The 24497-nt window shown below is 23.2% G+C and overlaps 7 protein-coding genes across 7 annotated transcripts; 6 read left to right on the top strand and 1 right to left on the bottom strand. All coding sequences in view use genetic code 6, as the record gives it.

Moving 5' to 3' along the window:
• Positions 1 to 496: 496 nt before the first annotated feature.
• On the top strand, positions 497 to 2955 carry TTHERM_00193370 (plasmid maintenance protein). Its single transcript, XM_001017090.3, has 8 exons — positions 497 to 668; positions 782 to 855; positions 914 to 1142; positions 1199 to 1326; positions 1454 to 1538; positions 1721 to 2358; positions 2421 to 2619; positions 2676 to 2955. Exons 1-8 carry the CDS (start codon positions 588 to 590, stop codon positions 2772 to 2774), a joined length of 1533 nt encoding a protein of 510 aa, XP_001017090.3. The 5' UTR covers positions 497 to 587; the 3' UTR covers positions 2775 to 2955.
• Positions 2956 to 3368: 413 nt separating this feature from the next.
• On the top strand, positions 3369 to 4219 carry TTHERM_00193360 (hypothetical protein; the record flags this gene model as incomplete). Its single annotated transcript, XM_001017089.2, has 2 exons — positions 3369 to 3950; positions 4151 to 4219. 2 exons carry the CDS (start codon positions 3369 to 3371, stop codon positions 4217 to 4219), a joined length of 651 nt encoding a protein of 216 aa, XP_001017089.2.
• A 1100-nt stretch (positions 4220 to 5319) lies between these two features.
• On the top strand, positions 5320 to 6339 carry TTHERM_00193350 (Tub family protein; the record flags this gene model as incomplete). The annotated part of the gene is made up of 1 exon (XM_001017088.1): positions 5320 to 6339. One exon carries the CDS (start codon positions 5320 to 5322, stop codon positions 6337 to 6339), a length of 1020 nt encoding a protein of 339 aa, XP_001017088.1.
• Positions 6340 to 6932: 593 nt separating this feature from the next.
• On the top strand, positions 6933 to 13027 carry TTHERM_00193340 (EF hand protein; the record flags this gene model as incomplete). Its single annotated transcript, XM_001017087.2, has 7 exons — positions 6933 to 8540; positions 8717 to 9514; positions 9571 to 10137; positions 10221 to 11013; positions 11067 to 11631; positions 11725 to 12019; positions 12080 to 13027. 7 exons carry the CDS (start codon positions 6933 to 6935, stop codon positions 13025 to 13027), a joined length of 5574 nt encoding a protein of 1857 aa, XP_001017087.2.
• A 538-nt stretch (positions 13028 to 13565) lies between these two features.
• On the top strand, positions 13566 to 14978 carry TTHERM_00193330 (FHA domain protein; the record flags this gene model as incomplete). Its single annotated transcript, XM_001017086.1, has 1 exon — positions 13566 to 14978. The coding sequence occupies one exon, from the start codon at positions 13566 to 13568 to the stop codon at positions 14976 to 14978; it is 1413 nt and encodes a 470-aa protein (XP_001017086.1).
• A 2072-nt stretch (positions 14979 to 17050) lies between these two features.
• On the top strand, positions 17051 to 17281 carry TTHERM_000193311 (conotoxin protein; the record flags this gene model as incomplete). Its single annotated transcript, XM_012797895.1, has 1 exon — positions 17051 to 17281. One exon carries the CDS (start codon positions 17051 to 17053, stop codon positions 17279 to 17281), a length of 231 nt encoding a protein of 76 aa, XP_012653349.1.
• Positions 17282 to 18905: 1624 nt separating this feature from the next.
• On the bottom strand, positions 18906 to 22215 carry TTHERM_00193310 (von willebrand factor type A domain protein; the record flags this gene model as incomplete). The annotated part of the gene is made up of 2 exons (XM_001017084.1): positions 18906 to 21212; positions 21265 to 22215. The coding sequence occupies 2 exons, from the start codon at positions 22213 to 22215 to the stop codon at positions 18906 to 18908; spliced, it is 3258 nt and encodes a 1085-aa protein (XP_001017084.1).
• Between the last annotated feature and the right edge of the window lie 2282 nt (positions 22216 to 24497).

The raw sequence follows: 24497 nt of genomic DNA, 5'->3' as shown, positions 1-24497 counted from the left end.
TTTTTTATTAATCTAGAAATATTTCTTAACTTAAATTTATTGATTAATTTCATTAAATTTTTTTAATTAGGGTACTATAATTACTAAAAATATTTATTTGATTATTTTCTTATCAGCTTAAAAAAAATTTTTATTCTAAAAAAATCTTTATTCTAAATAGCTACCCTATAAATTTTAAAAACCTCAAAAAATAAAATGATATTAATATCATATTTTTTAATTGATTTACTTTATATTTATTTTGTAAAATAAATGATTAAGAAAAAATAATGTTTGATAAATAAATTAAATATTTTATTAAAAAATTAAAAATACTTGATAAACTATTACAATTTTTGTAAAAATATTTGTATTAGACTTAAACTCTTTGCAATTAAAATTTAATATTTAATTCTGCTATGCAAGACAAAAAATATTAAAAATCTATTTATTGCTATTATCAAAAGTTGAGTGTGCAAATTCTGTTTTGGATATTTTAATTTTAAATATATTTTTGATAAAAAATATTCCAACTAATATCATCAATCATAAAATAAGCAATTTAAAAGATAGATAGATACATATTTTTATTTTTGAAAGTTCACTACATGATGTCATTTTTAAAAGGTTTTGAAAGGCCTTCAAAGAAGCAATTCATATATTTGCTTATATTCAGAATAATAAATGCTGTAAAATAAATATTTTTTATTCCTACTAAATGACTTTTTTAATGATTATTTAATATGATAATAGATATTATTATTTAATATTAAATTTTACAACATACTCTTTTATATAATAGTATTTATTAAGAACGTATTACGCAGCTGATGAGTATTGGTAATCTACAGAAATAGCTCATAATGATGTTTTTGGGTATTCTGAAATATATTGATAAAAAGTTCATATTAAATCTTTTAAATAAAAAATTTAGATATGGATATAAGTCTTGGGAATGGACAAGAGAAGCTCCTTTGAGAAGTCCTTTATATGTTTTTATTTTTAGCACTATGTATAATATATTAAAATATACTAGCCTAGACTTTCCAATTTTAGTTGCATACTTACCTAAGCTTATAGCTGCAACATAAGCTGCCACTTTTGATTACTTTTTATTAAAGATTGTCTATGTTTATTTTGGATAAACTCATGTTTTACCAGCAGTAAGTAAATTGATTTCATTTGAAATTAAATGTTAAATCTACAAAATATAAAATAGATGATTCTTCATCTTACTAACTGGTATTCTCTTTTTGCTATCCCTAGGTTAATATTTAATGTATTAGAAATGACACTATTTGCAATCACACTATACTTTTATAAGCTATCTATTTCAAAAAATTTCAAGTATGAAGATTTGATATTAAATGAAAATTAATAATATTTTGCATAATTTACAAAAAAAGAAATATTTTTATTGATAAACAAATAAATATTTTATATTTTAAATAAATTAAATAAACAAACAATTTAGGACCTTTGATTATATTTCAAGAATTGTAGCTACTATAAATTTTATTGCTAAGCCTACATCCATAATTCCTTTGACACTAATATGGGTAATTATTAATTAATTAGTTTATTTTTTAAATGCTAAAATTGATTAATAACATCACTTAAATCTGCTAATAATATTACAAAATACTATTTTTTCTCTACAATTAAGATAAGGATTTTCATAATACTTTTGTATTTAATAAAAATTTTAAATATATTTAATATATTTTAATGAATTAAATAGCCTTATAGATTATTTACTATGCCTGGAAAAATCAAAGATAAGATTGAATACTTCTTCTTAAACGTTTTTACTGTTTTAGTGATGATAGTTAGCTCTCTCTTAGTTGATGTACTATACTATAAAAGATTCACATGGACTGTATACAACTTCTTTGAATTTAACTTTTTGGAAGCTGGTTCAAGCCTTTATGGAACACATCATAAATTTTGGTATGTTACTGAATGCATACCTTACTTGCTTTTAGGTTCTGTTGTTTTTTTTGCTATTGGTTTAGTAAAGTATGTTTCTGATTAGTTAAATAAGAGAGCAGGTTTGGATTTAATTATTTTCATGATTTACTTTATTTTGGTGCTTTCTCTTTCTGCACATAAGGAGGATCGTTTTTTATTACCTCTGTGGCCATTATTTATGCTTTTTACTTGCTATGGGTGTGTTTAGTTAAAATCAAGCAGATACCTGAAATATCTACTTTTTATTTCAATAATATCAAATATTGGCTTGTTTGCTTTTATGGGAATACATCACCAAAGAGGTGCCTTTTCAGTTGTTGATTCTTTGAGATAATAAGGAGATAGAGTAAAATCTGTATATTTTTTTACTGAATGTCATCAGACACCTTACTACTCATTTGTTCACAAGTATTGTCACAAAAAATTAATTAAAATTTAATTTATTTAAATTTATTTTAATAAAATTTTAGGAATATTTATATGGACTTCCCTGATTGCAAGCCTGAAAATAGAATAAAAGGATCAGATTCTAGTAAGCTATTCAAATATCCATAGGAATTTATCAAAAATATAATTGAAAGTCAAAATCCTTCTCATATAATTATATTGAACCATTTTACTAGAGACTAAAATGTAGCAAAGATACTAGAAAAGCATCGTTATCAAAAAGTAATAAATATTTTATTTTTCATCTTTTTAAACATATTTTCAATTTTTATCAATAGATTGCAGAGCATGGACATGCTATGTTTATTGATAGCCCAATAGGGACGATAAATGATGTAACCATGATCCTAATGGAAAAATAAGATTTATAAAAATGATTTTGTTTAAATAAAATTTGAAACTCATAAATAAATATGATTTTATTTAAAGTTGAATTTTGTTTGTGTTTATAATATTTATATTTTATTTATTTTTATTGGAAAATTAAATTTTAAATTTCTAAATTCTAAGTATGTTAACACAACTTTTTCTGTCTGTTTGTATATATCTATTTATCTATCTATAGATCAATTAATCAAATTTGCTTTAGCTTTTTTATTCTATATAAATATATTTATCAAAATTTATTGAATCATTTAAGAAGTAATTAGCCATATAAAAATTGAGAGAAACAAATGAGCAAATCTCAAATGGAATAAGCTTCTTCTTAGACATTTTTTTTAACAAATCTAAAATACAAAGAAGATCCAATCTATTGGACACAATAAAAACTTTTAACTTTTTTAGACAGTATTTAAAGAGATGAAATAAAATATATCATTTAAACTATTAAGGAAAATAAATTGTAAATCAATGATTTAATGAATTCGAGGCAAGAAGAAATTGATAGGATATTTTCAAAAACCAGCTAACTTATGCATGAAATTATAATTTACCTGAAAAAACCTTAGACAATAGATACGATTGTTGAAATGGTTTAAACAGAGGAATTGAATGAAACTTATGATTTTAATACTTAAGATTCAATGACAGATGACAAATAAGACCAAGAGTTTTAGCAAAAAACAAATTAGCTTACTAATATTAATTTGCCATAAACTTATACCCAGCATTCTGCAAGCTCTACTAGATTTATTAATGTGTATGATTATGACAGTTATCCAAGTGTTAAAGAAGCTGCGGATATGTTTGAAAAAATAGTAAAAAACGATCTTTTCTTACAATTATAAGAACAAAGTAATGATTATATATAAAAAAATACATCTGTTTAGCTAAAATTGTAGTTAAATTAAAATTCTAGTGAGAGCTTAGAAATAGACAATACTACAAATTAAGTAAAGTTTATATAAAAACTGGCAGAGGTATCCAATAATTAAGTATTAATCGAGTTTGTTGATACTGATTAAATGTATTACATATAGGATAAAGGAGGTATTTAGCCAATTTATGTTAAATTCAAGGAAGATTTCTAAATTCCTTTATTTGTTGATTCTATTTTAAGGATAGGAGACTGCGAATTCGAGCTCAATTAAGTTTGCTATGACTAAGAAAAAGTAAAAATAACTATAAAAGATGCTTCAAAAAAACGCACAAAAGGAGAATATTTTGATTTTAATATTTATAAATATGAGAAACTAATATTAAGTAGTAAAAGTTTGAATTTAGATGAAAAGATAAGTTAAGATAAAAATATTCGGTTTAAGGAATATATATACAATGATGGTACCTAGATATATCTTAAAAATTATGATAGAAGAGATACATGGATACGACTTTCAAAAGAAAGTGTTTAGAGCCATTACCAGAGTCTTAAGAATATTGATTGTTTAATGATTGGGGATTAAGTTATTTAAGTATTTATAAATGTATAATATAACAACTAAAAGACTAAAAAGCTCGATAAAATTCTAGGAGATATAGATATAAGCCATTGCTAATATTGCAAAACAAATAAATTAAAAATAATTTATTATCCATGTAAGCACAAAATGATGTGTTTATTATGCTACAAAAATTAAAAACCCTCTACTTGCAATTTTATAAATTGCTATTAAAAAATTGCTAATTTTTACTCACCTTCATGAAATAATTAAATGACAAATCAATTAAAAATTAAAATGTATAAAATAAAATAAATTTTAATAAAATTTTATATAAATCTAAAATCTTAAAAACTATTTTTCTTTTAAATATTTTATTTAATCTTGAATTTATTAAGTAATAATTAATTAATTAAATATGTTTGCTAACTTTGTTAAAAATATATTAAATTATCATCAAATACTTACTATTAATTAATCCTTGTTGTATTAATAAAAAATTTTACTTAAACAAAAGTTTTTTTAAGAAAAAAATATAAATTTATTGATTAACTAACTGTCCATAAATAATCTTATTAAAAACAAAAAATTTTATATTTACTCATTAGTCAGGGGCTATTTATAAATTATATATATATTTTTTTAAAGGTAGTGTTTTTCAAATTTTTTAACACCTTTAATAATACCTGAAATTCTAATTATTATTTTACATCCGTGCTTAATTAATATTATTTCAGTACTTTTTTTTATACTTAAACTATAAAATTTTTAAATTGAAATGCAAATAAATAATTGTTTATATGAGTTAGTTATACAAAAACGCGTGTAAAAAATTTATTTTTTATTTTATCCAGTACTTTAATAAAACAATAGTCAGTCTATCAATAACTGTGTGAAGCAAAAATTTAAAAATTAGACTAATTAAAAAAATAAATAGAATCTATTAGTTCTAATTTGATTATTTTTTTAAGTTTGCAATTTATTTGAGTTTTTATTTACTAAAATTTTAAAACATAAATATTTTATGTTTATTAAATAAAAGTGAAAAATTTGTGGACTAAAGAGAACTTAATTAAAAAGCATATTTTTTTAAAAGGTCGAAATGATAGACATATATGATTTTACAGAAAAAGGAATAGAAGTTACTCAGACTCTTTACAGAATATTATAGCCTGCTCCACCTTAAATTATGGACTAGCAGTCTAGCGAAGAAAAGTAGAAAAAAAAATAAAATAAATATTCGTACGATAGTTCAGATAGCGAATAAGATAATAGTATAGATGATGATGACGATGATGATGAAAAAAATTCAGATTCAATATAGTTTTTATATAATAGCTTCGTTAAATTAGTATAAAAAAAGAATATTGAGTTTAAAATGACTTCAGATGTTAATAAAAATTAAATGCTTTATGCAAAATTAGATGTTAAAAACAATTAATGGCTTATTTATATGTTAGATCCTAAAAACGAAGAATTTAATGAATAAGATCCCTAGTTTTATCTTTAAATTAGATAGAATAAGAAAGAATGGGTTTTATGGAGCAATAGTTGCGAATTATGTTATTAGAAAAAGCAATGTTAGCCATACACTAATCGTAGATAGTGGTTGATGTTTATAATGCATGATATTTAAAAGGAAGCTGAAAATGCAGTCCATGTATTGTAAATTCTTATTCCAAGGTCAGACGATGATCTAAGACAAGAAGTAATATGTCCAAAAACAATGGACAAAAAGCACTGCAAATATAATTATAGCGATAAGGAATTCTCTTACTTTGAATTCTAATCTAAAGACACCACTCTACCAGATGAATGTTATTACATAAGAACTAAATTTCCTAGTTGGAGCCAAAACCTTAAATCTTGGGTTATAGACTCATATGGTAGAATAAAATCTCCTTCAAAAAGAAACTTTCAGCTTTTGTTTGATTAAGTTAACTTTTAATCTGAAACGAATTTAAATTAGCAGCAATACGAAGATAAAGATTATTTCCCTATTTTCCAAATGGGAAAAACATCATCTTGCAACTACATTGTTGATTATAGACATCCTTTTAGCTTTATTTAAGCCTTTGCAATAGCTCTTTGCACATCCTCATGGAAATCTAAGCTTTAATGAATAAATTATAAAAATAAACATAAAAATTTCAATAATATTTAAATAAATCAATTTTAGTTAATTTAAATAAAATTTAAAAAAGAAGTATTTTAGTTAAATAAATAAATCATATGTGTGTAATATATTTTAATTTTAAAAATTATAAATTATCAAAATAAGTGGTTTATTTTTATTTGTTACACTGCAGAAATTTAATTGAATGTTTTAATTACACTTAACGCAATTTCAGCAAAAGCTTTTTAATATTCTGTCTATTGTTAATCAAATTTTAGCTGAAGATAGCTTAATATGATAAATTGTAAAATTTATAGCAAATAAAAAAAGTAAGATGACTGACTGACTGAATATAAAGCTAGTTGATTGATCGATATATTGATTGACTGACTAACTGCGTTATTTATCAATAAGATCTACAAATATTATAATGAAAAATGTGGTTTCTAATATCGATTTATAACTAATCTATTTTTGTATGTTTGCAAAAAAAAAGCGAATATTTTAATTTTTAATAATATCAAACTATATATTAAAGATACTGTGCTATTATAAACAAATAAAAAGAAAATAACTTAATTAGAACAAGCATTTTATAAATGAATTAGGAGAGTTAAAACTCTACACCGAGTTCTTTGAAGTTATAAGAAAAGCAAAACAGTAAAAATAGTAATATCTAAAGAGTATCAAAATCTTCATCTGGTGCCTCTTAAGATAATATTGATAAAAAAGAATCAATTATAGCTAAAAATGCGTCTTTGATAAGTAATATTATCAACTCTGAGAGAATCAAATCTTCAGATTAAATTACAAGCGATAGTTAAAAAAAAATAATATAAGTCAAACTTAATGGTTTATCTAGTTCAAGTCACGGAAGCTACAGAAAATTATAGTCACCATAAAAAGCGAAAGAGTCACTATTCCAAGAATAATTTAATTTAACGAATAGTCATATAAATTTAAAAGCCAGTGCTAATAATGGATTAGATCCTAAATTCCCTCAAATTTTAGAAAATAATGTTTAAATAATGGATTAAAGTCATTTGAAAAAGTTATAAAAATCGGGTTATTTATTTAAAGAAGATGAAGACTAAATAAATTTATCTAGTGCATTATAAAATTCAAACATACTCTAGCATAAGCTGAGTGTTCCATCAGTTATTTAAGTTAATAAAACACAGTCTTCTAAAAAGTAGAATTCTCCAATTTTTAATGGAAAAAGATTTTCACACACTCTTCTACTAAGTGAAACTGGACAATAGAATACAATTAACAGTTCTTAAAATCTCTAAGTGCAAATTTAATCTTAAAACTCCTTAGGTTCTTAAAATGATTTTAGCAGGTTACTGAATAAATAGCAACCTAGCTAAATTTTCACTTAAACTCAAAGTAATTTGTATTAATTAGATAAATTGATGAGATATTAAATGAAAGACAATTTTTCTAGTCCTGATAATACTTATCTTAAATCAAGTTAATCTCAAAGAGATATCATGAAAAACATTAATAAGTTCACTAAATTAGATAATTAAAATAATAAGAACACCAGCATTCAGTAGATAATTAGCTCAAGAGACATATCATACATTTAAGAGCCAAGATAGAACTTAAGTAAGTAAACAGAGAATAGAATTAAAATAAAAACAGAATAGAACATGAATATGTTAATTAGCCCAAAGTCTGTGCTTTCTGACTCCAAAAAGTTGATTTTTAGCAGTAGAAAATCTTCTTTTAATGATTTAAAAACTACTAATAGCAACTTCTCTTCTAAATCACAAGTTAATTTAAATAGCCTGGGTTCTAATTTTTAATCAACACCAATTTCAAATAGTATGAAGAGGTAAAACTAAAATTTTAGCACTTAAAACGAACTTTCAAAGTAGGGGAGTGATATCCAATTTCATTTATTACCATATCTGCCTAATAGTTTTATAGATGAGTTTATTTAAATTGTTAAAGAAACTAATATTTCTGAAAATAACTCCTAAATCATATAATCTAACCTATAAAGCCCAATAAGAAATTAAAAAAACAGTAGTGGGTCTTAATCTAGCACTAAAGTTTTGAAATAAATCCACTAAGAAATTTAAAATATTCTAACTAACTAAACAATAAAGCCTATTCAAGAAAATATCCCTTCATCATTAGTTGACCTTGCAAAATCTTTGAAGAAATAACTACCCAATTTATACACTGGCTAGCCATCCGTAAATAAATAAATTTATTTTATTAAATTTTATATAGAAAAATGTTTCATTCAATTAAATTATTAAATTCAAAGAAAGTTCAAAATTTCTATTTAAAATAAATTTAAATTTTTATTTGGCTAAAATAAAAATTGTTATTAAAAAAATAATAAATATAATTTAAATTGATTTTATAGGGCAGAGCTGAAGTTCAAATTATAAAAAATTGGTTAGAGGGAACTTTTGAATAAATCTAAAATGATAATGTAATCGATGTTAAAGAAAAATTTTAAAAGATAGATGATTCTCTAATTTTGACATTTAATGAGATGGTTAGATAAGTTTCATATTAATGCAAAGAAAGAGGAATGCTTTTAATAACTGTATTTAGCTGCTATTTTAGTTTGATTAAGAAAGTTAGTTAATACGAATAAGAAGAAAAGAGAAAAGCTACAATTTAGAACTACTATGAGAAGTTGATACTATAAAAAAACTCGGATGATGATTTAGATAGCAAAAATAATTAAATAAAAGCGCTTTAGGAGTTACTTTAATTAGAAAAAGATAAGAATGCTCAGTTAAAGGAAGATATCAAATAATAAGAGATTAGGGAAAGAGAAAATATCTTTAAAAATGATAAGCTAAAAAAGCTTAATGATTTTGCTAAGGTTTAGCTTATAAAAATGAAAAGGGAAATAGATGACTTAAGGACTCGTCTTTAAAGCAAAGAACTCTTCCAATAAAAAAAGCTAGAAAAAGTTTTATTGGATTATAAATCAAATATTAAAAGATAAGCAAGTACCTCTTATTATTCAGTTCGCTCATAGGAGAAACTAGAAGAGTCAGATTAACAATTGATTTAAAGTTTGCTTTAAATTCCTTAGTAAAAAAAACTAGCAAGTAAAACAACAATAGATGATATAAATGATAAAATAGACCTCTCTTTTACTGAGCTTATCAAGGAAGCAGAAAATGACGCAAACAACCTTTAAAATGTGAATTTTAGATTTTAGCTTGAAAAATAATTAATTAATTATTTATTTTATTTTAGGATGTTATTATTAAATAAGTATTTGAAGAAAAGACAAATGCCCTTGTTTGCTAAGAATGTCAGACAGATCCTATGATGACTTTGACGTACACTAAATCCATAAAAGTTTAAACTGATTTAGATTTGATGGATAAGAAATATGATAAAGTGTTTGCAAGCAAACAAAAAGTAGATGACTTTGTAAGAGAATAATAAATTAAAGCAGATTTGCTGGCACTTGAGGAAGAATATGAGAATGATAATTCCTTAATGGACTAAGAAAGTGGACCTCCTTCTTCAAGAAACCCAGATAAACCTATTTTATCAAATTTATTCTAAGGTCTTCCAATAAAAAAGTTAAAAAAAAAAATTCCAAAAAATTAACTTGAAAGATTTATTGAAAACATGGGTGTGCTGTATAGCTACGTCAGAGAACCTGATACAAACATAGAGAAAGACAGAACAGAAAATCTCAAAAATATGATTTAATAAAACATTAAGAAAGAAGAATTACATGGTTTAATTTCAATGAAAGAAATCAAAGAAGAAGATGAGTAATAAGAGAGAGAGCCTAAAAAAAGAAAAGATGTATTTTTTATTGATATTATTAACTTGTCTATGAAATCTTAATTTATTCATGTAAGTTTATTTGTTTTACATTTCAAAAATAGAAATCGAAGAAAACCACAATAGTTAAACCAGAAGTATAATAAAATGATTTCCCTAAAACGGCTTCTTAAACAAATATCCCCAGTTCTGTAGCACCGCCATCTTAAGTGCAGCAAGGTAGGACTAATGAGTTTTAAAGAAATAATTAAAGATCGATGACATTAAATCAAATGAAAAAATAGTAGAAATTGATTGAAGCCTCCAGCTTAGCAGAAAAGAATTTATTAAGAGATCAAATAAAATAATAATTTGAAATTAATTTTTATTAGAATCTAACAAATTAGCAGTTGATAGATTAAATTAAAAAGCAATAACAGCTTATTGAATAGATGACTCCATACGCTTTTGGAGAACCTAGCTTAGATTAATCATTCAACAAAAAAGCAAATACCTCTAGCTCTAGTCCCTAAAGCAAAACTAATATAGGAAAGAAAACTAGCATTCAAGGTTCTTTCTAGGATTAAACATAAATTAATTTTTCCCCCAACTAAAAGTAGAGTTTTATGACTCCCATTAATTCATCTCCTTAAGTAAATAAAAGCCCGTTCTTAGTGAGTGAAAATAATTCTCAATTAGCAAATTAAAGTGCTGTTAATAAGATATAATTAATGTCTACATCCAATTTAAAAGGAGTTCAGTTTAAGGCTATTAATTTAATTGAAGAAAGTGAAGAATATCTAGGTAAAAGTAACACTGAAAATCGCCAAAACACTAGCTTATCGATTCATAGGTTTGATGAAAGAGAGGAAACAAATAATTCTCTCATATTCTAGGATTAAAACATAATTCCTGCAGGTTAATTTTTAATTAAATTTAAATTTTTATTTAAAAAATTTGAATGAATATAGATCTCAAAAGTCTCAATGGTAATGACTCTGAAATAAAGAAGCAAGTAATGAGTTTAATTCATCTGTACAACATGGAAATAGAGAAGAATTGTAATCTTCGAGAATCGCTAGAAGAACTGATAAAGCTTTTAAGAGAAATGTATTAATTCCTTAAGATGCTCTTTATTCATATCAAAAAAACTTAAAAACACACTCATAAATCTATCATAGAAGGATTTATTTAGCAATTCACTTCAATTAAGTGGAAACTTCCCAAAGATTTTGACACAAACTTTGAAAAAGAGGTGCTAAAAGAAGATAAGGAGGACGAAAAAAAAAAACTCCTTAGACTTAAATTTTCAAATAAAAAATCAACTATTAAATTCCTGGCTCATGTTTAGAGAACGTAGGCCTTTAACAAGATGACTTAAGTAGATAAAAATACTCATTTTGGTTTTATCCTTGTAAATAAAATTAGGGAATAAGGAATTCCTAAGAAGTTTACTACCTTTTTACCTCTTAAAAACACATTAAAATACATTTAAAACTTAGTTGATGAAAGGGTGAGAATGATTAGAGAGCAGAGGTAATTGATAAATAGCAATTCATTCATTTTTCATTAAAATTAAAAACTTTAAAAATATTTTTTTGCTAAATTCATTTTTAAAAATATTAAAAGACTTCCAAAAGATTAAGAAATGCCCATTTTCTCGTTTAATAAGTTTTTGCAGATATTCGGTTTTAAAAAAGTTGCTGAAAATAAATATACTTAATTTTTGATGAGTGTTATTTAATATTAGTCTATTTTTAGAGTCAACATGTTTACTAGACTGCTCACAGTTAATTCAGATAAAAAAATGAATTACAGTATTGATGAAATGGAAAAATACTTTTAAGCATATGAATTTATTGTAAATCTTTCCACAATGGGTGTGCTTAATCCTTCACACTCAGAAACAGATTCTACTTTTATGGTAATTTTTATCGAATTTAATTTTAATACTTTACATATGAATGCAAAAATTATTCTTTAGGTACCTCATCTGAAGGCTTTAGATTACATTAAAGTTATATTAGAAAAGATAATGCCTTTTGAAGACTTGGTAGATCTTCGTTAGTAATTAGATAATATGAAAGAAGTAGATCTAAAACACACTAATAAAATTCATGTGGTTGATTTCGATATATTTATGAGTAAGGTTTTACAAAAGTACAGAATATTGATGAATAAGACTCAACTTTTCGTGAAAAATGCTTTCTTTGCTGCTGATTTAGATGGTAATGGAAGAATTAATCTCAATGAATTCCTCACTCTCTACAGACACATAATGTCTAATAGGTTCAATCTAATGAGATGCATTAAAATGTTTGAAGAAAAAGCTGATATCATTACAGAAGAAGAAAAAAACCTTTCTTTTGAAAAGTTCACTGCCATCTGCATAGATTATAATCTGTTTACAACACAGATATAAGATAAATATATTAATGTATAGAACAAGGAAGACATCTTACAAAAAATGCAATAGCTACAAGAAAGCTGGAACGACGAACAATAAAAAATAAAAGAAAAAATAGAAGTTTTAAAACCATTTGTTGTACCTGAATCGTATAAAAATTGGGTTGAAGTTTTAAAGGTATTAGAACACAGAATTTTAGACGAGGAAATCTAAGAAGAGAATTTGCGTCCTATATTGATTGCTCATAAATTGCTAAATGATGAGCTGTAAAGACTTATAGAGGAGGGTAAAAAAGGAGCTGAAAATGAAGAAGATGATGATGACGATGATGAAGATTTATTCACCTACTAAGATGAAGATGATAACGACTTATAGATGATATTAAAATCAATGAATAGCAAGCCAAATCAGAGCCAAATGAACACCACAATACAAGAATTTTAGAATAAGACTTAATTAGATGCAGATATGTCTAGAAACGAAACTTAGCTTTCAACATAAAGGCTATCTACTCAAAATAAATGAATTTAATATATGTATTTACTTTAATGAATTATTATGCCTTAACATAATTTATAACACTATTGTATAAATTAAGTCAAAACAATAAATAAACAACTTACCAACTAGCTAGGTAACTAACCAAGTTTATTTATTTTTAATGTAAATTTATCTGTTTGTTTTTGTAAACTATTATAAAATATCATATATGTGTTAATTATTTATAAAATAAACTCAGATTTGCATACATTATTTATATATTTATGCATCATACATACATAAGATCTAATATCTGTGTGCTTTTTAAGAATTAATGAAAATTTACTTTAATTACAATTTATAATTTAATAAAATTTAGATTGTCAAACAAACAAACAAACAAAACAAATACAAAAAATACATTCTTTTTTTTATAAAATAAATTATCAAAAAGGGAGAAAAAAATAAAAAAATAGAAGAAAGCTATTAATACATAATAAATTTTATAGCATAGCGTTAAGAAGGCTCAATTTCATATTAAAGAAGGAAACTTTGATTTATATAGTTAAAAAGAAAGCGTAAAATGAACAGCATGTATGATAGTGATCCCTTTGATTGGGACTAAAATCAAGTTCTTAATTTTATGAATAATATGAAATGTTTAAAAAAGCTTTTAGATAACCAACAAAACCTAGCAAAGTATAGAGGTTCTGATTTTATCATGAATGAAGAAGTTTAGATATTTGCTTTCTTTAAGGCCTCTACCCCAGAAGAAAAAAATCAATTGCGAGAGGTGAAAAATCAAATAATATAAAAGCACAATACTTATAAAAGTTAAAACATCGATGATTTTGATATTATTTAAGATTCAGTTCAGCTTATAGTTACAAACGATAATGATATTTTCGATTCTAGGCAGGCATCGAAGAAATTAGAGTACTCTGACAGTTTAAATACGGACATAGAAAAAGCAAATGAGATGATAATCAAGTATTACGATTTACCTTATGATCCATTTGATTTCGATACTCCTATGCAATACGATCAAGCAAAAAATGATTATGAAAGCTATTTAAGAAAATGCCCTCTATACCATTAGTATTAAGATTACAAATCAAAAAGAAGTATTAATCGTAAAATAGAAACCTAATTAATCCTTGAAATCAAGAGAACATAGGGATAGAATGAGCCTGGCTCCTAATCTGTCGAAAAATTTGCAATTAAAGAAAATTAATCAGTAACATTAGGTACTAAATATTGTGATATAATTCTAAAAGACAATGCTGTTTCTAGAAAGCATGTCTTAATAGAAAATATTAATGGCGTATGTAGCATTAGAGATTTAGGAAGCTCCTGTGGCACTTTTATCAGAATCAAAAACCATTAAATACCTCTCAAAGAAGGATCTATTTTCGAATGCGGTTTTTAAGAATTTTAAATTAATAAAATCTAAGCAGAAGGCGATTCAGCAAAAGTAAAATTAACTATCTACGATGGCATTGAGCAACACAAAGGAAAACAATTTGATCTTAACATTTAGAACCGCTTTTTAATAGGTCGTGATATCCGCTGCCATTTTGGTTCTCAATTCTCTGATGATAAGGACCTTAGTTCTTATCATGCTAAGCTCTCTATAAAAGATAATGTCTTATCAATTATGGACCTTGATTCGTAAAAGGGAACCTGGCTACGTCTTTCTCCATAAAAAGAAGAGAGTCCTAAATATTAAATTTAAAATGAAAGTGAAATTAAAATAAACCCGTTTCTGTTAATAGTAAAAATAAATTAAATGGGCGATGTTGTTGTTAATTAAAGTTAGCAGTACAGTAATGGGATGTGTTTAAACTGTAAAGCTGTTAAAGCCAATATCTAAGCAAACCCATGCCAACATGTTATATGCTGCAAAGCCTGCTATTAAAAATTAAGTTTTAAAGTCTGTCTTCGTTCTGATTGCAACACTCCAATTAAATCAGTTGAGCCCTTATATAACGTTTGATTTTTAAAATCCTTATTGATCTTCAAGATTTTTCAACTGTATAGTAATTATAATGATATTAATTGCCCTCTAATTTTTTTATATTACTTTAATCTATGTCCAAATACTTTTAAAAACAACTGTCTGTCACTTTATAATTTTTTTAAAAAAAAACTTTTGTTATTTCTTAATAAAATAATTATACTGTGATTAAAGTGATCACAATACATTATATTTTTCACAAATATTTTAAAAAATTCTGAAACAAAAATAATCCTATTATGACTTTCCATAATATTTTTGATTAATTATTACAATTTTTTTAATATTAAATAATTTATCAAACATAAATCTATTCAATAATCCACACAAGAACGTAATATATCTTTTTCATATAAAAAATTAACTTTATTTTAATTGAATGATAGTACAACTTATTTCTTTTTACTAAAAAACAACAATTAATTGATCAAATGAAAAACAAAAACTTGGATGATGACATCTTTTTTAAACTTTGTAAATAGTTATTTTTTTATAAAAAATAGAGTTATTATATGTAAACAAACATATTCTTTAACTAAAAATTAAAGTTTGTTTATTTTTTATAAATACAAATCAAATTAAAATATGGATAAACATCAATAATAATTTGATTTGACTTATATTTCAGAAAAATTGCTTTATAATAAATAGTATTTAAATACAATTTTTTTTTTAAGCTTGAAATCATGGATTTTATTTAAAGTGATATATTTATTTTATCTATTTACTATTTTTAGTTAGATTTGTATTTCTTGAAAATATTAATTTCATTTACATTTATAATTACAAAACTAATTTTATCTTTTGATTAATAGATTCATGATTTATTTATAAATAAGTTGAGTTAGAGTTTTTTATTATTTTCTTTTTTACCCTTTTTAAAATTGTAAATATTAATATTATTTAATTAATAAATATTAAGTTTCTGTGGCTCTCAAAATACATTATAAATTTTCATAAGTCAACACTTTCTCTTATAATTTTACTACAAATCCCATATCTTTTATTTTGAAGAGAAAAATGTAAAAATACCTTTGAAAGCGAATGAGTAAACGAGTACTGATGATATATAAAAGTAAAAGTTAATGAAGCTCTTATTAGATCATATAGATATATCAGGTTTCATGTATAATCATTGAGTATTAGATTTATTTTAAAGAATAATTATTTTTAAATATAATGAATCATCAATCTAATTTTTGCTTTCTTTCTCTGATTAGATTAATTTGGTTTACAACAATTATTATTTTATTTATTGATCTATGAATAAGAAAATAAAAAATTGACTGATTGATTGATTATGATAATACTTAAATGCTGCTTTATTTATATTCCTAACCTTAATTAATCAAGTTAAGTATATTTTTATAATAATTATAATACTTTTTCTCGTATAAAAGTTGTAACTATTTTTTTATTGTATTTTTTTAAAATCAAAATAATTTTATTTATTACATTTTTATAAGAAAAGATAAAGTATGATTTTAATGACTAAACATTTGATTTATATTCCTTCATATACTTACTGAGTACTAATCTTTTTTAAAGTTTTACTCAATAAAAAAAAATCTTTAGAGTCAATAAATAATTTGGAAATTTAATTTTGGAAAAAATTAAAATCAACACTTTAGATTAAATTAATTATTTTTGTGTATAATAATAAATCTTTACTTATTTTTTTACATTAAATAGTGAATGAAACATTTTAAGATTTTTACATAAAATATTTTTTGTACATAAAATTTACTTGTATAAGTAATCAGTATAGAATTCTTTCCAAAAATTGTTGTTAAACAATAATATTATTAAAAACCATAAATTATAAAATTAAGATACTTGCTTAATTTTATTATACTTTTTCTTTAATAATAAAATATTCTGTGTTAATAACAAACCCCTAAAATACTTAACTTATAGATATATTATTATTATTATTTCAAACCTACTAATTCTGATGAGCTTAGTTATAAATAAGTAGAAATGTAGGATTAGAAATATAATAATTAAATAAAATAAAAATTAAAAATTAAAAAAAATAAATAATAAATAAAATGAAAACTAGTGCTTACCTTATTGCTCTTTTGCTTTTATTGTCAACATTTTTCTTGCTTCTAACAAAATAATAAGCAAAAATAGAGGACAGTAACCTTATAAACGAAGTCTAAATACCTGAATAACCTGAATCTGCTAACCTTAAATGCATAGATAACTTCCATCCCTGTAGTAATGATCACGACTGTTGCTCCTAATCTTGCCACTTATGGCTCTGTATTGGCTGGTGATATAGATGATATGATACCATAACTTCTATCTACTATTTCTTTAGCTAGATTCAACTTTAGGAAGATTTTCTAGTGATTATTATTGAAAACTTTTATTGTCTCAACTAATTTATTTCTGAGCATATTGTTTGAGAAGTTATGACACAGAAAAAAAAATATAAACATAAAATACCACCTATTTTGGCATTTATTTATATATTTTTATATAAATATATATTAAGTATAAGATAATGAATTTGCTATATAGAAATATATTTTTTGTTTATTTGTAAAGATTTTAAAAATTATTTAAGTGGATATTTTGATTTATATTTTAAAAAGGTGGGTACTGTATGTATTTTGAAATGTATGGTATTAATTTATAATAAGATTCAATTAAAACCATTATTTAAAAATAAATATATTAAATTATAATCACAAATCCAAAATGAATTTTTTAATTTAAAAAAAAAAATATTGAAGTTTTATTATCTATTTGTGTAGATTCTATCAAATTTTAATTAAAGTAAAAATTTATATAGATTTTTTGATATTAGAATATTAGATTGTTAGAATATTATGTAATTGTAATAAAAAAGACAATATTAAATTCTTACGCAATATCTCCTACATAATAAAAATATTTAAATTTTAGATGGCTTATTAAATTAATTTTGTTTTAAATAATATTACACTTGGTAAGATCACTCATATTTTCATAATAAAATTACGATTGCCATTGCTTCGATTTTTATTTTTACATCACTAACATAATAAATAATAATTTAATTGAAAGCTTAAAACTTATATAAATCTTATGCATGAAATTATGAAATTGAATTTATTATTTCGAGTTCACTTATCTTTTTATTAGTGAATATGAAAAAGGGGTGTAATTGTAAATTTTTCTTTAGTTAATTAAGTAAGAGTAAATATTAATTAAACTCTATTAATTTGTCAAATAATAAATTAGATCAAGCTTTAAAGCACAAATCATAAAAGATTTTTTAATATTAGAATATTTGAATTTATTAGAATATTAGGTGATTATAAAAAAAGAGACTGTATGTTTATTCTTACATACTATCTCATATGTTAGGAAATTAACAAATAAATCTTTTTAGATTTAAAATATTCTCTTGATAGAAATATAAATTACTTTTTTAAAACCCACATTAGCTAACTTATAGACAAATTGTGCTTATTTAGAATTGCTTTTATATTTCTGATTATATATTAACAACTGTATTTACAAGAATATTAGATTGTTTTATTTAAATATTCTAAAATAAAAAGAACTAATTTTTAAATATATTAAGATGTTTCAACTTCCATATCCTCAAAAATATTAAGGTGTAAATTAAAATCAAATTTATTAAAAAAAAAAATTTTTGTTTATTTTAATTAATTTTAGTAAACTAAAAATGAATATAAAGAAAACATGAAAAATTTAAACAGTTATTTATTTCAAATGCTAAACAGTAAAAATGAAAAATTGTAAAAATATTCAAGCTTAATCACATATAATAAGCATAAAAACAAACAGAATAATATATTTTATTATATAGTGTTAATAAGCCACAAAAACTAAATATAAATAAATTTATATTTAAGTTTGTGCTAATTCTATTTATTAATATTTAAATCAATTTGATATTGCAAGAGGTTAGTACTAACTAAGTGCTTTAATAAAACTCTAACCTCCATTCAACAACTAATAAAAAGGGGCTTAAGCCATTTAAAATTTCTTTTTGAATAAAGCAAAAGTAACGGCTTGTATCAAGGCAAACACAACATCTTTAATAATATTTATTTTTTCTAAATTTTCTGTTTCAAATTCTGATTAGAGTTCTTCTAATTCCGTTAAAAGTTCATTTAAATCTTTATTTAATTCCTTCAAAACTTCTTCACAAGTCTTGATTTCTTCTTGAATTTCCTTTTTTTTTTAACTGTCTACTTCATCCTTCAAATCTGATCTTAAATTTCTAATCTCCTTTTCTTTTTTAGATATTTTTAGGTCAAAACCTTTTTTTCTAGTCTCAAGCTTGCTTAGCTGTTTAGGTACTGTTTTTATAATATCAGGGATAACTTCATTTTTTATGTATTAAGCTTATTCTTCTTTCTTTTTATCAACATAGTTTTAAATGATGTAATTAAATCTAATAGATCTGATTACATGATCGTAAAAAGCTAATAATTCTTTATCATCTTAACACTTTTATTGGATAGAATTATTTATTATAAATATAACCTTTTTAGTAGAATTAAAAGAATCTTCAGGGTCTATGGTTTCATCTATTTATTTGAATTATGTAAACACATGATACTAATTATCGAATTTATTTGATTCTTCTAAATAAGTTTGAGAATTCTCTATCGCTTCGTTAAAAGAATTGTTTTGGAATTATAACTACTTGACTAAACTCATTAAATCTTAAATAAGATTAATGTAATAAATCTATGCTTCTTTGACAGCATTTTAAGAATCATTAAATTTTTTAAAATGTGGATAATTTTAAAAACCAAATCCGATTATAGTATTTTCCTGTTTTTATTAATCTTCTTCGATTTTTTTAATTGCATTTTTAATTTTTTCTTCAATAGCATGAATTTCCTTTTAATACTTATCTTAGATAAGCTTTAAATTTTTGTTGAGCTCTTCTTCTATATCTGTATCATCAATTTTCCCAGTATCTTATTACCCAATATTTCTTAGGAAAGTTTGCTTTGCGCATCTAATTTCTTATCTCAAATTTTCTATTTGAGTATTTTCATTGCTGACTTATTCTATCTACTAATTCTTAAGTTAATTTTGTTTTAAAATATCTTTTTACACGGATTCTGTTAGTTATTACGCTGAACTTATATCTTTGTTTTATAATTCATAAATTTAACTTGTGATTAAACCTATCTTTTTATCATATGAATCTTCTGTTTTTGAGTAGTATTCCTCAGCCGTTTTCGTCATTTATTCAAAAGATTCTTTTAAAAACTATTGTGCTTTCTTTATGTCTTCTATTGATATTGAGGATTGCTACTATGATATTGAAGACAAACTTTAAACTAGATCATTAGGAGTATTTTTTACATAAAACAGGTCCACTGGTTTACCATTAATTTCTTTTTTTTCGCCAACAGTATTATTAAATTTATTTGTAATATTCTTTAAATATTTTTCATTAACACTACCATATCCTATAGTGTAAAATACAATATCTTAACATAAGCTAGTAATTTATGATATAATAGAATCCAAATCTGTGTTATCTTGTCCATCTGTGATAAATATAACTACTGGGTATTCTTATTAATCATATTTAGATTAGATTTATTATAGCAGAGTTTGGAATGCTGACTAAAAGTTAGTTCCTCCGCCTCTGCACTTCTAAATTTTGCTTATAAAATCCCCTTAAGATAAACTACTTTTTAGGGTTTTTGGTATATCGACATGAGATGAACTATCAAACTTAATATAAGTGATATAGTCGTTAGGTTTTATTCTATTAAATAGTTAAGCGACTCCCTAAATAGCATACTAGTGATCATTTGAAAAGCTACCACTTTCATCTTAGATGAAGTAATAATGAAAGTATTTCTTTTCTACAATAGAGCACATCTTACCAAGTGGATATTTTGAATTCAAGCTATTGATTGATTGGGAATATTAACTTAATCTAGCTTCTTAACTGCTATTTTTTTTATCCCAGAAAGCCGATTTTTCTCTGATCAATTTAGCTTTTTCTTCTTCAAGTTATTTCAGGTATTTATCTTTTCGAGCCTCTAAGTCCTCAACTTATTTGTTTTTATCAGCTTCTAGTTTTTTTATTTTAGATTCAATTTACTAAATATCTGAATTCAAAAGCTTCTATCTTGTCTAATGTGTCGAAATCATAGAATTTTTCTAGGTAATTAGCAAACTGGCTTCTTAAAACTTTTATGATGCATCATATTGCTAGAAATAAAAAAATAAAAATTTTAGTTAAGGAATAAAATATAAAAATTACTTCTTTGTCTCTTTTTTGAATTTCCTTCTTTAAATCTTCTTTTAAAGAAAATAAGTTGTCTTAAGAATCACTCATTTATTAACCAAAGAATGTAGAAAAATGTTCTAAAATGGAATCGTTAACTTTTTCCAATTTATACAAAGTTTATTGTAGGTTTTCGCCATCAGACTTACAAGCATCTAACTTTTATTAAATTACCTCCAATTGTTTGTAATTACTTCCAAGATTATCTTGATTGATATTATAAGTGAGTTTGATTAAATTATTAATATGGCTACATAAATGCGAATGTATTTTATTGAAGTCTTTTGTAGTATCTGTAAAAGAATTTTGAAGTTTATTATACTACAAAGGGAAGTCCAAAAGGTTGCAAACAATTTGTTTTAATTTCTTAACATTCTCTACATACTTTTTTTAGCTATCTTAGTCTTCATCAGTGGCAGAAGGTTTAGGGCTAAACTTCAAAATGGTATTAAGCTGATCCTGGTATACTGAAAACTTGTCATATTTATTTACTATTGCACTTATAACTGACTATACTTCAAGTTAATTTTGAATTGTTAATTCACCATGCCTCATTATTTGTGTTTATTATTAATTTTGATTATTTTAGATTTAAACAACTAACTAGCTCGGTTCCAATTTAGCTTTTTCACTGTTTTCTTATTTATTTTCTTATTCGTTTTTCAAATTATTTGGATCTGAATTTTATTATTGAGAAGAGGAAGGGGTTTTTTGAGTATCACCTTATGCTATATCACCAACTTGAGAGGTAGCTTAAGAGACCTTTGCGTTTAAAGGCTACTGAATTCCTCCTATTCCACCATCGTGTAAAGCTTAATGTTAAGGTTCTGTGGATTAACTAGGGATAGTAGATGCAGTATCGTTTAAATTAGGAGCCACAACACCTGAGTTTGTTTAATCTTCTTCAGACAACTTATCAAAGTCCATTTTTTTTTTTTTGTTTTCTGTTTTCTGTTTTTAGTTTTTAGTTTTTTTTATAATATTTATTTGTTTTTTAGATATTAGTAGTTCTTTTTTGAATCAAATACAATTTTTTAACCCTACCCTATAATCTTTGACAATACAGTAGCAAAGTTAATTATTTTATTATTAAAAACAGCCCGAATTATCAATAAAATTTGACAAATAATTTTTTGTTCACTAACGTCACGTTACCAATATCTATTACATTGTAATAGTAATTTTTTTCTTTAATTAATTAAGTAAAATCAAATATTAAACTGTATTTTTGCATCAAATAATAAATTAGATTAAGCTTTAAAATACTAATTATTAAACATTATTTAACATTAGAATATTTAATTTTATTAGAATATTAGGCTATTTTTAATAAAATAAATTGCATGCATATTCATTCTTACATTCTATCTCACAAAAAAAATATTTAAATTTTAGATGACTAATTTAATTAGTTTAATTTTAAATAATATTATATTTAGGTCATTCATATTTTCATTAATATATTTACAATAGGTATCGCTTCGATTTAGTTCATTTTTCTTGCTATTAAGCAGTATGAAAAAGGGGTGTAATTCTAATTTTTTCTTAAATTAATCAAGTAAAATCAAATATTAAACTCTATTAATAAGTAAAATAATAAATTAGATCAAGCTTTAAAGTATTAATTATTAAACATTTTTTAATATTAGAATATTAGGCTATTTTTAATAAAATAAATTGCATGCATATTCATTCTTACATTCTATCTCACAAAAAAAATATTTAAATTTTCGATGACTAATTTAATTAGTTAAGTTTTAAATAATATTAAATTTAGGTCATTCATATTTTCATTAATATATTTATAATAGGCATCGCTTCGATTTAGTTCATTTGTCTTGCTATTAGGCAGTATTAAAAAGTGGTGTATTTTTTTCTTTAATTAAGTAAGCAAAAGCAAATATTAAACTCTATTAATCCTTAAAATAATAAAAGAATAAAAGATATTTTTTAATATTTGATTTTATTAGAATATTAGGCTATTTTTAATAAAATAAATTGCATGAATATTCATTCTTACATTTTATCTCATAAAAAAAATATTTAAATTTTCTATGACTAATTTAATTAGTTTAGTTTTAAATAATATTAAATTTAGGTCATACATATTTTCATTAATATATTTATAATAGGCATCGCTTCGATTTAGTTCATATGTCTTGCTATTAGGTGGTATTAAAAAGGGGTGTATTTTTTTCTTTAATTAATTAAGTAAAAGCAAATATTAAACTCTATTAATCCTTAAAATAATAAAAGAATAAAAGATATTTTTTAATATTTGATTTTATTAGAATATTAGGCTATTTTTAATAAAATAAATTGCATGAATATTCATTCTTGCATTCTATCTCATAAGGAAAATATTTAAATTTTAGATGAATAATTTAGTTTTAAATAATATTACATTTAGATCATTCATATTTTCATTAATAAAATTATAATACATTTCTTTGATTTAGTTCACTTGTCTTGCTATTAGGCAATATGAAAAAGGGGGAAAATTGTAATTTTTTCTTTAAGTAAGTAAAAGCAAATATTAAACTCTATTAATACTTCAAATAATAAACGAATTATAGATATTTTTTAATATTAGAATATTTGATTTTTTTAGTATATTTGGTTTTATTAGAATATTTGATTTTATTAAAATATTTTGTTTTATTAGAATTTTTGATTTTATTAGAATATTTGATTTTATTAGAAAATTTGGTTTTATTAGAATATTAGGTAATTAGAAGTGAAGTGATTGCATATTTATTCTTACATTCTATCTCACAATTATTTAAATTTTAGAGGTCTTATCAATATGTTTTAAATCGTATCTCATGAAGATTTTAAATACATTTTTAGTTTTATAAAATAATTTGATTAAGAGTTGTATGTATTTTATAATAGTAATATATTAAACATGAAAAAGATAAAAAATGTATATTCATTTTTACTTTTTTATATGAAATCAACATAATGTATTTTATAAATTGCTTGGATGGATTAGCTTAAAACTAAATTTGGGAAGTTTTAAATATGTATAGAAATTTTTAAGTAAACCTAACAAGTAAATCTTTTTGGATTTAAAAAATACTATCTCAATAGAAAAATAAATTATTTTCTTAAACACCACGTTTGGTAAGTTATAGACAAAGTGTGCTTTTTGAGAATTGCTTATGGATTTCTAGCTATCAATGAATTTTATTTGCAAGAATATTAGA

Source organism: Tetrahymena thermophila (genome assembly GCF_000189635.1).
Source record: "Tetrahymena thermophila SB210 genomic scaffold scf_8254617, whole genome shotgun sequence".
Classification (NCBI taxonomy): domain Eukaryota; phylum Ciliophora; class Oligohymenophorea; order Hymenostomatida; family Tetrahymenidae; genus Tetrahymena; species Tetrahymena thermophila.
The sequence above is the reverse complement of the archived record's forward strand: the minus strand, read 5'-3'. Positions and strand labels throughout refer to the sequence as shown.